Here is a 15,382-nt window from a genome sequence, read left to right on the forward strand (position 1 = left end):
TAGATTAAAAATACGATTATTTCAAATAAAATAATCAGTAAGACTGGAAAATGATAGATCTCAGAACACAGAACAAAAAGACAAAACATAAAATATGAAAGAAAGGTTCAAGAGATTTAAGGAATAAACATAAGCAATCTAAAGTCTGAAAACCTGGCATACAAGAGACCAGAGAAAATCAAAGAAGAGAGCTTCCGTAAAAGAAATAATTTTAAAAAGCATTTTCCAGAGTTGAAAAGGAATATAAACCTTCAGATTGTGCCCAGCACAGTGAATAAACAAAGAGACGCATTACAATTCACATGTCACTGTGAAATTTTAGAATACCATAGATGAATAAAAACTCTTAGAATCCCCCAAAACTCTTAGAATCCTCTTTGGAATGAACATCAGATTGGTATTAGACATATTTTTGCAAAACTAAATATCAGAGAATAATGCTACAAACCCTTCAAAGATCAGAGAGGAAATGATTTTGAATCTAGAATTCAATACATGTGGTTTGCCAATGTTTCAGTGAAGTGACAGGGTGCTTAAAAGACATTTCCTATGCTCAGGATGCAGAAAGTTTGCTTTCCATACCCTGGCTTACAATGTTACTTGAAGATATTTCCTAGGAAAACAAGGGGGAAAAGTAAGAATGAAAATGGTAGGGAACCCAGGGAAAAGATCCAATGCAGAAGAGCAGTGAAAGAAAGCTTTAATATGATAGTTATATATCAGGCCTAGAAAAACCTAGGCCAGATAGAAACAGAGAATAGAAGGTTTCAGGAGGAAAGTCTTCAGGATATAGAGGACTCAACAGAAGAGAAAGAGTAAATGGGAATTTGTAACACATTGAGCATAAATGTTAAAAATACACTGAGGGAAGAAAATTTAATAAGAAAGTCATGATTAAAATATAAAGTGAACTGAACTGTCCAAACATAAAAACAATGGCTGTGAAGTCTTAGAAAAGAGAAGTCATTTGAGGTTGATGTTAATACTGTTCTCCCTGAATTGGCTAAAAGGTCATGAGCATTCAGAGAAATCATTTTAGCATTACTTGGCCTGGCATTAGAGAATGCTTATCAAATCATAATTATGTAAATGCTGTTTTTTGGTCTCCAAACCTATGGACAATTACCTGGCCATTATTGTAGGACTTAATGAAAACATTAATGCCTTGACAAAGTAAAAGTTAAAATATTGACAGATAATATGGACAAGTGACAAATGTAGAGGAAAGTGTAGGTGTGTGCTAATGCTAATACCACACATTACAAAGACTTAGAAGATACCTAGAAAGCTGATGGAAAAACATTAAAAATTAAATATTTTCCAGTAAAATGAGGGCAAACCAAATATGAAGAAGGCATGGAATCCAAGGAGAAAAAATCGATCTAAGGCAGAAGAGCAGTGATTTAAAATTGCAAATGTAGTTTATAGACAAATAATAATTTTAAAAGTATATATATATATATATATATATATATCTTTCATAACACAGATTCCAAACTGTGTAAAGTTGATAAACTACAGGATAATGAAGACTGGCAAGATAATGGCTAAGCCAAATGTGAAAATGATTCTGCTGAAATATAAATTAAATATAAACCATTGCAAAATGAGAAAAAAAATAAAAACTGAACATAGATGAAGGATATATTTATTATATTATATAAAATTCTTTACATAGTGACTTATGCAATAAATTATACTTCAAATTCAGTCACAGGAAAATAAAAATCCAAAAGTTTTTCACTTGCTAAAGTTAGGATGCCTAGCAGAAACAAAGCAAAACCACACAGGTGGAAAACTCCTACAACCAGTCACCAAAGGATTTCCACAGAGAAAAAAGCCCTACTGAAGATAAGCTCAAAAGAAAAAAAAAAAAATTGTAAAATGTGAAGAAACCATCTTCCATAAGCAAGAGCCAGAGGAATCAACATATAGGGTTAGCACCTCCGAGTACCGAGTAAAAAGAAAAAATACCATTCCAAAAGACATTTTAAAAAGTATGATTAAAATTACTAAGAAATAAAAGAAAGGCTAGAAATTGTAAAGAACAAAATCTAAGTAAAATAATAAGGCAGATTTGAAAAAGCCAAATAGGACTTCTATTTAAAAATTAAAAATTTAACGGATAGGTTAAATAGCGATTTCTGAGAGACACAGGGGAAGAGGTAATTAGGAAACTGACCTGGAAGTGAGCAGAAGCGGTGAGACTACTGCTTGTCATTTCAGGTTCTGTACCATTTGAACTGCTATTGAGCATGTTTGTCACTTTGAAACATGCTTTTTATTTTTATGTTTTTTATTAAGTCATAAACACATAGATCATGTATACGTTAATGCATTGTACTGATTTTGCATACAGTTTGGAATGCTTATGTCAAATTAGTTAATATGTCCTTTAGCTCATTTACTTAATTACTGTGTTAAGACCTTTATAGTCTTTACTTAATAGATTAGACATGTACCCTTGCAATGTGCACCATAGGTGTAGTCCTGCCATTTACCCTCCCTCCATCACACCTCCTCCCTCCCCTCCCATCCCCCTTCTCTTTCCTCCTTCATCCTGAAACATTATTTTAAAATTAAGAAAGTGTACGTGTGCTTTACATAACTTAATTGAAGACAGCATTCTATGTCATTTAATGCTCTGTACATAAGAACTCATGTGAGAAATTACTTCTTCAGTTCATTTACAGGAAAGTGGAAACCTAAAGTTTCTCTCTTTTTGCCTGAGTTGTGAATTCAAGAATACTTTCAGTGCTCAACAGTAGTGGCTCATTCATAAACATATTTTATTTTTCATTTTAAGTTAATTTTTATTCTCAATTTTTACTTCGTGCATTTTATATATGTTTAAAGTCCCTTGAAATTTCCTTTGAAAGACAGTAAGAGTGAATCTGTAAAATTCTTACTATATATCAAAAGTTATAGATTTGTTATTCTTCCCAAAAGGGATTACTCTACTTAGCTGTTCATATTGATTTAAATCTTTCTCTAAAGTGTGTATATTCTTTTTTTTTATTTATTAAATGATAGCTGTATACATTAATGCAAACATGGGGTACAGTGTAGTGTTTTCTTATACAATTTGAAATACTTTCATCAAGCTGGTTAACATAGATTTCATGTCATTTGCTTAGTCACTGTGTCAAAACATTTATATTCTAGTTCTAGAAAGTGTGTATATTCTTTAAAAGCTCTTAGTGAAATATTCAACAGGTGTTAGAACCAATTTACCTTTTATAAAATTTCTTAACTGTGGAGCTGCTTCAGTTGAGACAAGACAGAGGCAGAGGAGGGAATGCCTGGCCCACTAGCCCCCAGGGGCTTTCTAGAACTCCCTGAGCACAATTGGAAAACTGCTACTACAATGATTCTCAGTTATCCAATTTAATAAGAAGTCTGATTGTTCTAACCATAAGACATGAGTCAAAATACTACCAAGAAAATTCCTACAAGGAAACATTCTTTTTTTTTTTTATTGTTACCTTTAAGCCCACATTTATAAGGGGAATTTAGTGATAATAAAGGAAATGAGAAAAAAAGTTAGGTAAAACTCAAGATATTATTTTAGTAATTATAGAGGTTTTGCTGTTTCTCCTTAAAGCCAAATAAAACAAGACAATATAAGCCTACCCACTGAAAATTAATCCAGAAATAGTTTAAAAGTTACCCTAAATCTTAAAAACAATTAGATCAAAATCAAGTGATCAAATTTTATTTTCTTACATTGTAGAGACAAGGCAAATGTTAACATCTTGTGTACTGTTGAACTCTTTGACGATCTTGAGTCTTTCCTCTGATTTTGTACTTCCATCAAGTCGTCGATAATCAAGCCCAGATGCCATACAGTACTGCTGCAGCACGTCCAGCAACTAGAGAAAAGGAAGGGAGCCAGGCACACAGGAATTCTTGGGTAAGTTTCGTACCATTACAGACATTAGATTTACTGAGTATTAATTATCAGTGCTCAAAACTTGTAATTTCAAGAGCAATAAATATCTTTCTAACTTCTGAATACATTCCTTCCTGTTATCTTGAAACTGGCTTTAATGTTCAGCTACCTTTGAAAAAAAAATCATCTTTCATTTTTTAAAAAACTGAAATTAAAAAGAAAATTACCAGTCAACCACTTATTTACATATATTTCACTATTTGTGCTATTTTTTTTTTTTTGAGACAGAGCCTCAAGCTGTCCCCCTGGGCAGAGTGCTGTGGCATTACAGCTCACAGCAACCTCCAACTCCTGGGCTTAAGCAAGTCTCCTGCCTCCGCCTCTCAAGTACCTGGGACCACAGGCGCCCGCCACAACGCCCGGCTATTTTTTGGTTGCAGCCATCATTGTTGTTTGGCGGGTCCGGGCTGGGGATTCGAACCTGTCACCTTAGGTGTATGTGGCTGGCGCCTTAGCCGGTTGAGCTATAGGCGCCAAGCCAAATGTCTTAAAGAATATTTAATTTGTAATAACATCAACAGAAAATAAAAATCTAACTTTGGGTTTGATATTTAGTGGTAATCCTAATATCACTGAATGTTTTTTTTTTAAATTTTTTGGGGGGACAGAGTCTCACTTGGTCACCCTTGGTAGAACGCCATGGTGTCTTAGCTCATAGCAACCTCAAACTCTTGGGCTCAGCCTCCCAAGTAGCTGGGACTACAGGCGCCGCCACAATGCCTGGCTATTTTTAAAGATGGGATCTCGCTCTGTCTCAGGCTGGTCTCAAACTCTTGAGCTCAAGCAATCCACCTGCCTCAGCCTCCCAAGTGCTGGGGTTACAGGCATGAGCCACCACACCCAGCATCTGTTTAAAAATTTCTAAGTTGCTCACCTCACTCCTACTGTGTAGTTAAGACAGAAAATGTGGCTGTAAGCTGTCATGTTCCTTATGCTTTATGCCTCAGGAGTTAAGCCAATCGAGAATGTGATGGGCTATAGATGAAACTCACCTTGGTGGAAAAAGAAAAGAGAAGAACTTTATCTCTGTTTTTCCTGCAGTGATTTAAAAGCTGCTGAAGGACCTGAAAATGAACCACAGAATCTCAGTGAACCAGTTCCAACTAAAAGTACACTTTATACATACAAATATCACTTGAGAATTTCTTTAAAATTATTTTTATATAATACTAACATCAGCCATTTTTTCTAATTCGCTTTATTTTTTCCAAGTTGGAGAAATAAAGTATTAGACATTACATCAAATGTTATTCATCATTATATTGTCAATAAGGAGGTAAAGTTCCCATAGACTTTTATTTCATCTCATCTGGTTTTAATAAAAAGGAAGCATTTTACATTATGGGATGCATTTAAATAGATTAATTTCCAAATACACTTACTTTATTCTTACAATATGTTAAGAAACTAAATTATAGAGCAGCATTCCTTTTGGGAAGTATTTAAATCGTCTATAGATAGATGTAATGAAATATACTCAATTATATTTAGGTTCTAAAAGTCTTGATATTTATTTTCTTAGAATAATCAGTCAAATACAACCTCTTCTCATTTTCTCCCCTTTGTTTCTCTATTTACAGTAAGCTCTGACTTGCAGAGTTGATTTTGACCTTACAATGCCAGTAATCTGCCCCCACACAAGGTGCTTACGGGGAGGAAGCAGACAGCCCAAAGCCTTGTGTATAATAGTAACACTGTTATTTTTATTTCCACATCTGGCAATGACAGCTCCAGAACACTGTGGAAAAGCAATCCACAGAGAGAAAAAAAGAATTCTCTGTACTAAATCTAAAGCTGTTCTGAACTATGAGATAAACACTTCAGCAATTTTATTTTCTCAATGATGAATATTTAAGCTTTTAAATAAAAAATTTATATCTAACATAACACTTTTAATAGATGAGCAAGAGAAGACATTGTGCTAACTCTGACCCCTGCCCCCCAGGCCTGCAAAAAACTCTATGTAGTTTAATAAAAAAAAAAAAAAAAGATCTACTCAGATAACCAACCAAATGGTAAGTATAAATTTCAAGTAAACATTATTTGTGTTCAATATTTGCAGAACATATAAAGTGAGTTTTATATGCATTTAGCTTGTTTTGTTTGTTCATTTGTTTTGTTAGAGACAGGGTCTCTCATTTTGTTGCCCAGGCTGGAGAGCAGTGGTTCAATCGTAGTTCACTGTCACCTTGAACTCCTGGGCTCAAGTGATCCTCCTGCATTAGACTCCTAAATGGCGGGGACCACAGGCATGTACCACTATACCTGCTAATTTTTAAGTATTTTGTAGAGATAGGTCATGTTGTGTTGCCTAGGCTGGTGTTGAACTTCTCTGGGCCTCACAAAGTGCTGGGATTATAGGCATGAATCACTGTGCCTGGCTGATTTAGCTTTACTTTTTAAATAAATAACTGATTTTATATAAAGTATGTGCATTTAAATTCCACAAAAGACATTGACTTTTCTAAATTGATAATTTATTTTTTTCTGTTTTATAAGAAAGTTGAGTAAAAAGTACAAATAACTCCATATACTTCTCTTGTTCCCACTTCTGCCCCCCACACTTTCTCTTACTCATATGACTATTATAAAATATATTATTAATAATTATTAATATTGATGTGGTATAATTTGTAATGATGAATGAATATGGATACATTATTATCCATATTATAAAGTTGTGAAGTTCTATGGGTATAATGACAGGTACCCACAACTACACTGTCAGACAGAATAGTTTCATTGCCCTAAAAATTCCCAGTGTTTCTCCTATTCATCTTTCCCTCCCCTAGAGCTCCTGGCAACCACTAATCTTTTTGCTGTCTCCATAGACAGCCTTTCCCAGAATGTCATATCGTGGGGAATCACATAGTACTATATAGCCTTTTCAGACAGCAATGGATAGTGCAGTTCACTTAAAGGAAGCCATGACTTCTGGAAATATTCTAATTGGCTTAAATTCTGGGATAATAGCTTTTCAGTTCTAAACTAATTGGGCTTTTCTGTATTTTAATATAAAAATTAAAAATTGATCTATACTACAAATCTATAGTGCTCAAAACAGCATGGTGCTGGCACAAAAATAGACACACAGATCTATGGACTAGAATAGAGAATCTAGAGAGGAACCCAGACACATATCACCATTTGATCTTTGATAAGCCAGACAAAAACATGCATTGGGGAAAAGAATCCCTATTTAACAAATGGTGCTGGGAGAACTGGTTAGCCACTTGTAGAAGACTGAAACTGGACCCACACCTCTCACCATTGCCAAAAACTGATTCTCACTGGATAAAAGATTTAAATTAAAGATACAAAACAATAAAAATTCTAGAAGAGTATGTGGGGAAAATGTTTGAAAATATTGGCCTGGGAAAAAATTTTATGAGGAAAATCCCCCTAGCAATTGTAGCAACACCAAAAATAAATAACTGGGATTTGATCAAGCTAAAAAGTTTCTGCACAGCAAAGGACACTATAACCAAAGCAAACAGCCAGGCTTTGGAATGGGAGAAGATTTTTACATGTTGTCAATCCGAAGGTCTAATAGCTAGAATCTACAGAGAACTCAAATTAATCAGTGGAGAAGAGAAAACAACCCTATTTCTATGTGGTCAAGAAACTTGAACAGAAACTTCTCTGAAGATGACACATGAATGCCCAACAAACACATGATAAATGCTCATCATCTTTAATCATCAGAGAAATGCAAATTAAAACCACTTTAAGATATCACCTAAGTCTAGTAAGATTAGCCCATATCACAAAGTCCCCAAATTGCAGATGCTGGTGTGGATATGGAGAGAAGGGAACACTTGTATACTGCTGGTGGGATTGTAAATCAATACAACCTTTATGGAAAGAAGTATGGAGAAATCTCGAACTAAAAGTTGACCTTCCATTTGATTCACAATCCCATTACTACGTATCTATCCAGAAAAACAAAAATCATTTTACCACAAAGACATTTGCACCAAAATGTTTATTGCAGCTCAATTCACAATTGCCAGATCATGGAAGCTGCCCAAATGTGCCCATCAACTTATGAATGGGTTAACAAATTGTGCTACAGGTATATCATGGAATACTATTCAGTCATTAAAAAGATGACATCTTTTGTTTACCTGGATAGAGTTAGAACACATTCTTCTTAGTAAAGTATTTCAAGAATGGAAAAAAATATATATGATGTTCTCAATACTGTTATGAAACCAATATATAAATACTTATATGAATGATGAAACAAACATCTAGCAAAGAGGAGGGGTGGGAGATGATTGGTGGAAGGAGGAAGGACATTTGGTAGGATTTCACCTTATGTGCACAATACAAGGTTATCACCCCCCTCCAGGATGAGGGGCTCTCCTATAACTTGAACTTTACCTTGAAAGTGAGAACAATGTAACCTAAAAATTTGTTTCCTCATACTAATTTGAAATAAAAAGAAAGAAAGACAGACAGACAGACAGACAGAAAGAAAGAAAGAAAGAAAAGTTGATAAAATAGTTGGCACCAATGGATTTACTATTAGGAAATATTAGATTTAAATTATTTTGTGATAATAAATCATATAATAGTCTCACTAATACAGCTTATTTATTTTTAGAAACATACAAGTTTTTAATATAATCTTTACCCTACGTTAATATATTCCTACTTTCTATTTTATGTTATTGAATTTAGAGGTCCCAAGCAAACTAAACCGCAATGAGCTTATCTAGATTAACTGCTAAAAATATTTCCAGAATTTTAAGAAAAAACTAACACATTGAATTACTTCTTTGTATTCCTTTTGTCAAAAGAAACAACTTACTGTTGTTCCTAATGATAATAGAAAGTCAGGAATTGTTCTGTAAAAATCTGTGAATCTCTAAGAATTTTGACAGCTATTCAGGGGCTAAACAAACCAATTCCGTAGCAAGAATGCTAGAAGCCATCACAGGCAATGCCCAAAGGCTTGGGTCATGGTCGGAGAACCTACACTTACTTTTCACACCCCTCCCTCAGTAATACATCACCACGAGCAGCATAGCTAGAGCACAGTTTCCCTGTGCAGAACAAATGCTCCCTTGCAACTTTACAACCTAGATCTACAAGCAAAATTAAGAGGGAGAAAATTCGGTCTAGGCATAGAATTCTCACCTGGACTTTCTCTAGTTCTAAGCTAATACCTATCCTTACCTGTCTGCATGGCATTAGCATTTAAATTTCTGTAGGTTATTTTCTTAAACACTTGAGGGCAAGCTATTACATATGTGATAACAGCATATATTTTAAGATGACTTAAGTCCAATATATCAATAAGGAAATCTGAAGTGTATTTGATGCAACTACTACTGAGAACCAACCCTGTATGCAGGGTTCATTGTAAGCTGGTAAATGACGCCATAGCTACACCAGTGGTCAACCTCCACGGTCTCTTCTGAATGACTGAGCACCTGTTCAGCTCAGCGGTGTCCCTGCCATACCACTGAATGAATAATTTTTAGACCATCCTTCTGTGTACGCAACCTGAAAAAAGAGCTCTTACCTTCATTTTTCCACTGTATTTGGGGTCAGAAAGTGTTTCAAAGGCTGCATCTTTGCTTTTCTGCACAAAATCTGGGAATCTAGAAAATACCTGATCACATATTCTTTTTATAAGTGTTTCCTTGAAGGGAAAAGGCAAAAGGAAAGATATTTCAACTTAACACATTTAAACCTGTATAAATTAAAATTGTTTATGAAAAAAATTTTAACTTACAAGGAATATATTAAAGACTTTACCTTCTCTAAGTCAGACTAATAATTCAGAACATCTTAAAGTAATAGTTAAACATATATGGCTTTGATGAATTCTTATGGCTACTTTCTCATACTTCAAGATTGCCAAACAAGGAGCAAATACTTCCAAAAAGAGTAAAGAGTATTATCAAAGAACAATATTAAATTATTACGATTACAAAATTCCATTTAAACAGCATCAACAATAACAGGAAAATACATAAAATCAATACATAAATGACTGTTAAAAAGATATTTTCATTTATGTTGTACTCTAGAATTAGACGCATTCTAAATGACCAAAGTAAATGATTATGTTTATGCCTAAACTTTAAAATTGCTGATTTTTGTCAGTTTTGAAAACAGCCCCAATATTTGAACAGCCCAATATTAAAAGATAATTATAAATCCTCATTTTACCCAGTAGATCATTAGAGGACTAGAACTGACACACCAAATAACTTACTTAGTAATTATACCAAAGAATGTTTGGAAAAATAAATACATGAACATTAGAAGCATAAAAAGATTTTTTTTTTATTTTATTTATTTTTCGTGTTCAGTGACTTTTATTTATTTATTTTTCATTAAATCATAGCTGCGTACATTAATGCAGTCATGGGGTACAGTGTGCTGATTTTATATAAAATTTGAAATGTTTTCATCAAACTGGTTAATACAGCCTTCATGTCATTTTCTTAGTTATTATGTTAAGACACTTATATTCTACATTTAGAAAAATTCACATGTACCCTTGTAAGATAAGACTTTTCATTTTAATTTAAGCTTTTACTTTCTCACTTTGTGAGTTTTCTCTTTTAAACTTAAGTAAAAACATCTTAATACTTAAATCGAAAAATGAGCAAGTCAGTTTCCTATTAAATTTCACACTAAACAAACCCATTAAAGATATTTAGCTAAGAAATTTTACACCAAATATAAAATATTTAGACTAATATCTTCACAAAGAAATGTAAAAAGCCAACCCAAACCTGTTGCTTGGAGGTGCTAGCAGACTGCAGGAGTGCGACATGGTTAGCTACTTTCTGAAGGACTGCAAGGTAACTAAAATACAAGGTTTTCACTGTTTCGCCCTGTGAATTTGTCTGTAACCAGAGAAACACAGAAAATAAAAACAAAAAAAGGACTCACATGGCTATGTAACTGCTTAGATCATAAAATATATCACTTACAATAATATTTATTATGTGCTCTCTTTTGGCACAATAAATTCTAAGAAAATGATGGACAATTATTTATGTGAAATATCCACAAATCACTGATGCAGACTCATGCTTTTGGTGAATCACAACACAATGATGTTTTTAATAAAAGAGAAGTCCTCATTACAGAAGGTATTTATCCTCATGATAGACAGCAATAATGCTGCTGGTAAGGCATTTCTGGTTTTGAAAAAGCAAAAACCAAAAAACAAACTCTATAGTGCAGTGACCATGCTACATGGACTCTTTTTTCCCCATCTCTCATTTATGCTCCAAGGGAACCCTAGGAAACTGAGCTATTATAAAAAAGGGAAATGGTTAAAAATAGCAAAATAAATGAGGCAGAGTAAACATCAATCTAGGACAGGTGCAACAGCTCATGCTATAACTCCGCCACTTTGGGACCCAAGGCAATAGGATCGCTTTAAACCATAAGTTTGAGACCAGCCTATGCAACATTGTGAGACCACCATATCTACAAAAATAAAAATAAATAAATAAGTCATAATAAAAAAAGCCAGGCATGGTAGCATGTACCTATAGACACAGCTACTTGAGAGGCCCTTGATTGAGCTCAGGAGTTGAGGCTACAGTGAGCTTTGATCACATTGCTGCATTCCCGCCTGGGTGACAGAGTGAGACCCTATCACTACAAAAAAAAAAAAAAAAAAAAAAAAAAAATTTAATTAAAATAAAGTAAAAAATACCAATCTAGATAAATATTTACTTGGGGTCCCTTTATGTACACAGATATGTGCCAGATAATAAAGAGGTAAAAAATGAGCAAAAATATAGATAAAAGGCAAAATACACCGTATTTCTAAAATACAGTTTATTTTATTTATAACACAGTTACTATTACATTGATATATATCTACCATCAGAATAATATTTAAGTCCACTATAAAAGAATATGTTAGTTTATTATTCGTGGATAATGAGAAACTCCCTCAAAGTGAAGTGAAATTTCAAGATGAAAGAAAGATATTTCCTAATAAAAACTGGAAAAGATACAAAATTGAAGCTTACTTTCTAAAGTATCCTTTTGGAAAATACATTTGAATATTGTATTTTGTATGTGATTACTATTTTGATACTATAAAATATTTTTGGAAACTATTCCTTTTTAAAAAATGTATACCTTTTTTAAAGAACTGTCTAAGGGAAAGTCATTTGCTACTTTCTTTGACATTAGAACAGAGTACTATGTAACCAAAAGCAAGACAGTAAAGACACTGTACTGAAATGCTTGCCTTATAACAACAATTTCTCCTTTTTCGGCCGCTGCTACAGGTACAAGGCTCTGAAGAGTGAAGTATCAAAGTCACATCTTCTGTTTCTAGCACTGTTTGGTATACGGCTTTCTGGAAATCTGTCAGAGAACAGTACACCATCTGCCAATATAATATAAGTTAATTATTAATATCTTTTTATAACAATAATAACCACAATGTGTATCTGATTTTAGACTTTATTAGTGAAAATTGCTCATAAACTATTTTTGTCCTCTAGTTACGTGATTATAATTTCTCCCAATTCTCCCAATCACCCTAGACAATATAAACTATAACTTTGTTTTCAAATAACCCCCATAGTTTTTTTAATTAAAAGAAATAATAATATTAAAAAACCAAATTACATGATTTCTTTATATAGTTGATCCTTGAACAATATGAGGGTTGGGGTACCAGTTCCCCACATACTCACAGATCTACATAATTTTTGGGTCCCCACAAAACTAACTACTGATAGCATACGGTTGACTGCAAAGCTTACTAATAACAGTCGATTAACACATATTCTGTATATGTATTATACACTGTATGCTTACAATAAACGAAGGCAGAGAAATGAAAAAGTTATTTAAAATTCCATAAAGAAGAAGAAATATATTTACTATACATTAAGCAGAAGTGGGTCATCACAAAGATCTTCATCCTCATTGCCTCCACGTTGAGTAGGCTAAGGAGAAGAGGATGAGGAGGGGTTGATCTTGCTGTTGGTGGGGGACAGAGGTGGAAAGGGTAGGTACAGTAGAATGGGAAGCAAGAGAGGCAGGCACACTCGGTGTTGTAATTTCTGTCTCACTTTTTTTGTTTTCATTTCTGTAAAGATGTTTTTATATCAGTGTTTTTCAACCTTTTTTAACCTCATGGCACACTTGAACCTATAAAAAAGAATATACTTACTGTGCTTTGAACTTCTTTCAAAAATAATTTAATTAATGAATTAATAACCTTTAAAAATGTTCACAGCATACTCCAGATCCTCTCATGGCACACCAGTTGAAAATCACTGTTCTATGTGGCACCAATTCTTCTTCTACCATTTGCTTTAGCTTCAGTGCCCACATCACAGGAAGGTCCATGTCCTAAATCAGAAGCCGTCTTGAAGAATCAGAACGCTTCTGCCAGACTGTCTAACATCAGCTTGTTTTCTGCCACTGCTTCTTCTACGTCATCTTCCTCATGGTTTGGCACTGGTTTGGAGGCACTCATGGCCATCAAGTCTTCTGTTAATTCCTTTGGGATGGTGTCTTGAACTACTTTGAATTAGCTCTTGAATTTCTTCAAGATCTGTATCTTGAAACCCTTTGCCCCTTACTTTCTTCCCCTCCACACAATACACACTTTGTTTCATGATTTCCTTGATTGGCTCCGATGGAAATCCTATGAAATCATGCACAACATGTGGACATGGTTTTTTTTGGCAGGAATTTACTATTTCAGGTTTGATGGCTTTCACAGCTTTTTCTGTAACAATGATGGCATCTTCAGTAGTGTAATCCTTCCAGACTTTCACGACTTTCTATCAGAGTTCTCTTTCAGCGTGTTGACAATCCTTTCCGTAGAGTATCATGTGTAATGAGCCTTAATTAACTCTTTTATTGCTAGTGTTTTTGGTGAATAACCACCTTTTTGAAGTTGGTTTCCTAGCTGTGAGTAGTTTCTCAGTGTAACTGAACATTACACTGCAGCTGCTGACCTGCAGTGTGGTCTATTGTTCTTAAATGTAAGGTTGTCCGTGTTTCCCTCCTTTTTTGTAGCTTTGTGCAGGGTGAAGCACTGTGTTTATGTGTACTCCTGTGTTGCCAGAGCTTTCTGTTTACTTGCGACTGTATAAAATGAGATATTTCACTTAAATTTCAAATTATGTTTGCATTATGGAAAATCATTATTCTGGCTAGAATTTTGTTAAAAAAATCATGAAATCTGGTGTGCCTTCAGATTGTAGCCACCAGGGTGTAAGCAGTTATACTGCCACATATACTCAGAAATGGCATCAGGCAAGAGTAAACACTGAGAATATGTACAGTTTTTTGGGAAGAAACACAAAGTGTCGATGAGACAGGTGTATCCAAAAGTGACAATGAAGGTGAATTTGAAAATCCAGAAGGATATTTATGTTGAGATTTGGTTGATGAAACAGAATATTTAGAAGGAGCTACCGGGCTCCATGACACACAAGTGCCGGCAAGTGAAAATGAATTTGCAGGAAATGCAGACACAGTTTGGTTGCGTCATCGGGTGTACAACACTGCCTCTTTATTTTTGAAGGAAGTTGGGCTAAATATACCCAAAAGGAATAACCTTAATGCTAGAAGCTTTTGAATGTTTATTTCCCTCAGAAATGACTAGACGTCACAGTGGCAAATGCCATCATTATTTTCAAGGAGCCACATCCAGAGGAGGCCATGAACTTCAAAGACTTTTGATGAGCTGTAATGGCAGGACTTGTATGGACAAAACTAGGTTCCCCAAGAACAGAATGTCAGTAATTTGCATCAACAACTTCAAGCTGAATGTTCCTTAAGAGAAACAGTTAGACAAAGCTGCACATTTGCCTGTTCAGGGAACATCCAGAGAGTGTGCATTGTGCAGTACAGCTAAAAATCCACTCCATACAATCTTGGGGGTGTGTCAGACGTGGAACTGGACTCTACATGAGCAAGAACAAGAATTGTTTTGATGACTATCAACAAAAAGTGAGCAACACCTAGTTTCCCAGTGGTTTTGATGAAAACCACACTTAAGATTAAAATAAAAATATATATAATGCCTTTACTTCTTAGTAATCAAAAGGTTAAAAGTTCTTGTGACCCTTGAATCTAAAGGCTGAATTAGAGATATTATGTTTGGGGGCTACTAGACCACTTTGTTGCCTTCAGAGATGAACTCCTATGATTCTGAGTGACCAAAAGACATTGTTCAGTTTCAAAAGAATTAAAAGGCAGTCCTTCATGGCAAGGTACTTCCTGACTTTAGGGACAAAGCATTGAGGTGATCAATCCATAAAAAGAGTTCTAATTGCCCAGGTCATTTTCTTGTACAGCCAAAAGACTGGCAGCTGGTGTTTATCCTTTTCTTTCAAGGCTTGGGGATTAGCAGCTTTATATATTAAGGGCAGTCTGATCACAGCCTGATTGCACTTACACAAAATG

General features: G+C 34.4%; 1 protein-coding gene across 1 annotated transcript in view; it reads right to left on the reverse strand.

Annotated features, from left to right (window-relative positions):
- The window catches only part of ERCC6L2 (ERCC excision repair 6 like 2), a 119,571-nt gene that overhangs the window by 59,070 nt on the left and 45,119 nt on the right, over positions 1-15,382 (reverse strand). The window contains exons 7-11 of the mRNA XM_003782998.3: positions 12,195-12,335; positions 10,711-10,824; positions 9,486-9,605; positions 4,945-5,016; positions 3,727-3,872 (exon numbers count right to left, since the gene is read on the reverse strand). Coding sequence (XP_003783046.2) covers positions 3,727-3,872; positions 4,945-5,016; positions 9,486-9,605; positions 10,711-10,824; positions 12,195-12,335 — 593 coding nt within the window. The remainder of the gene's footprint in view (positions 1-3,726; positions 3,873-4,944; positions 5,017-9,485; positions 9,606-10,710; positions 10,825-12,194; positions 12,336-15,382) is intronic.

Source organism: Otolemur garnettii, unplaced genomic scaffold (genome assembly GCF_000181295.1).
Source record: "Otolemur garnettii isolate 467f Iridium unplaced genomic scaffold, OtoGar3 scaffold00006, whole genome shotgun sequence".
NCBI classification, from domain to species: Eukaryota; Metazoa; Chordata; class Mammalia; order Primates; family Galagidae; genus Otolemur; species Otolemur garnettii.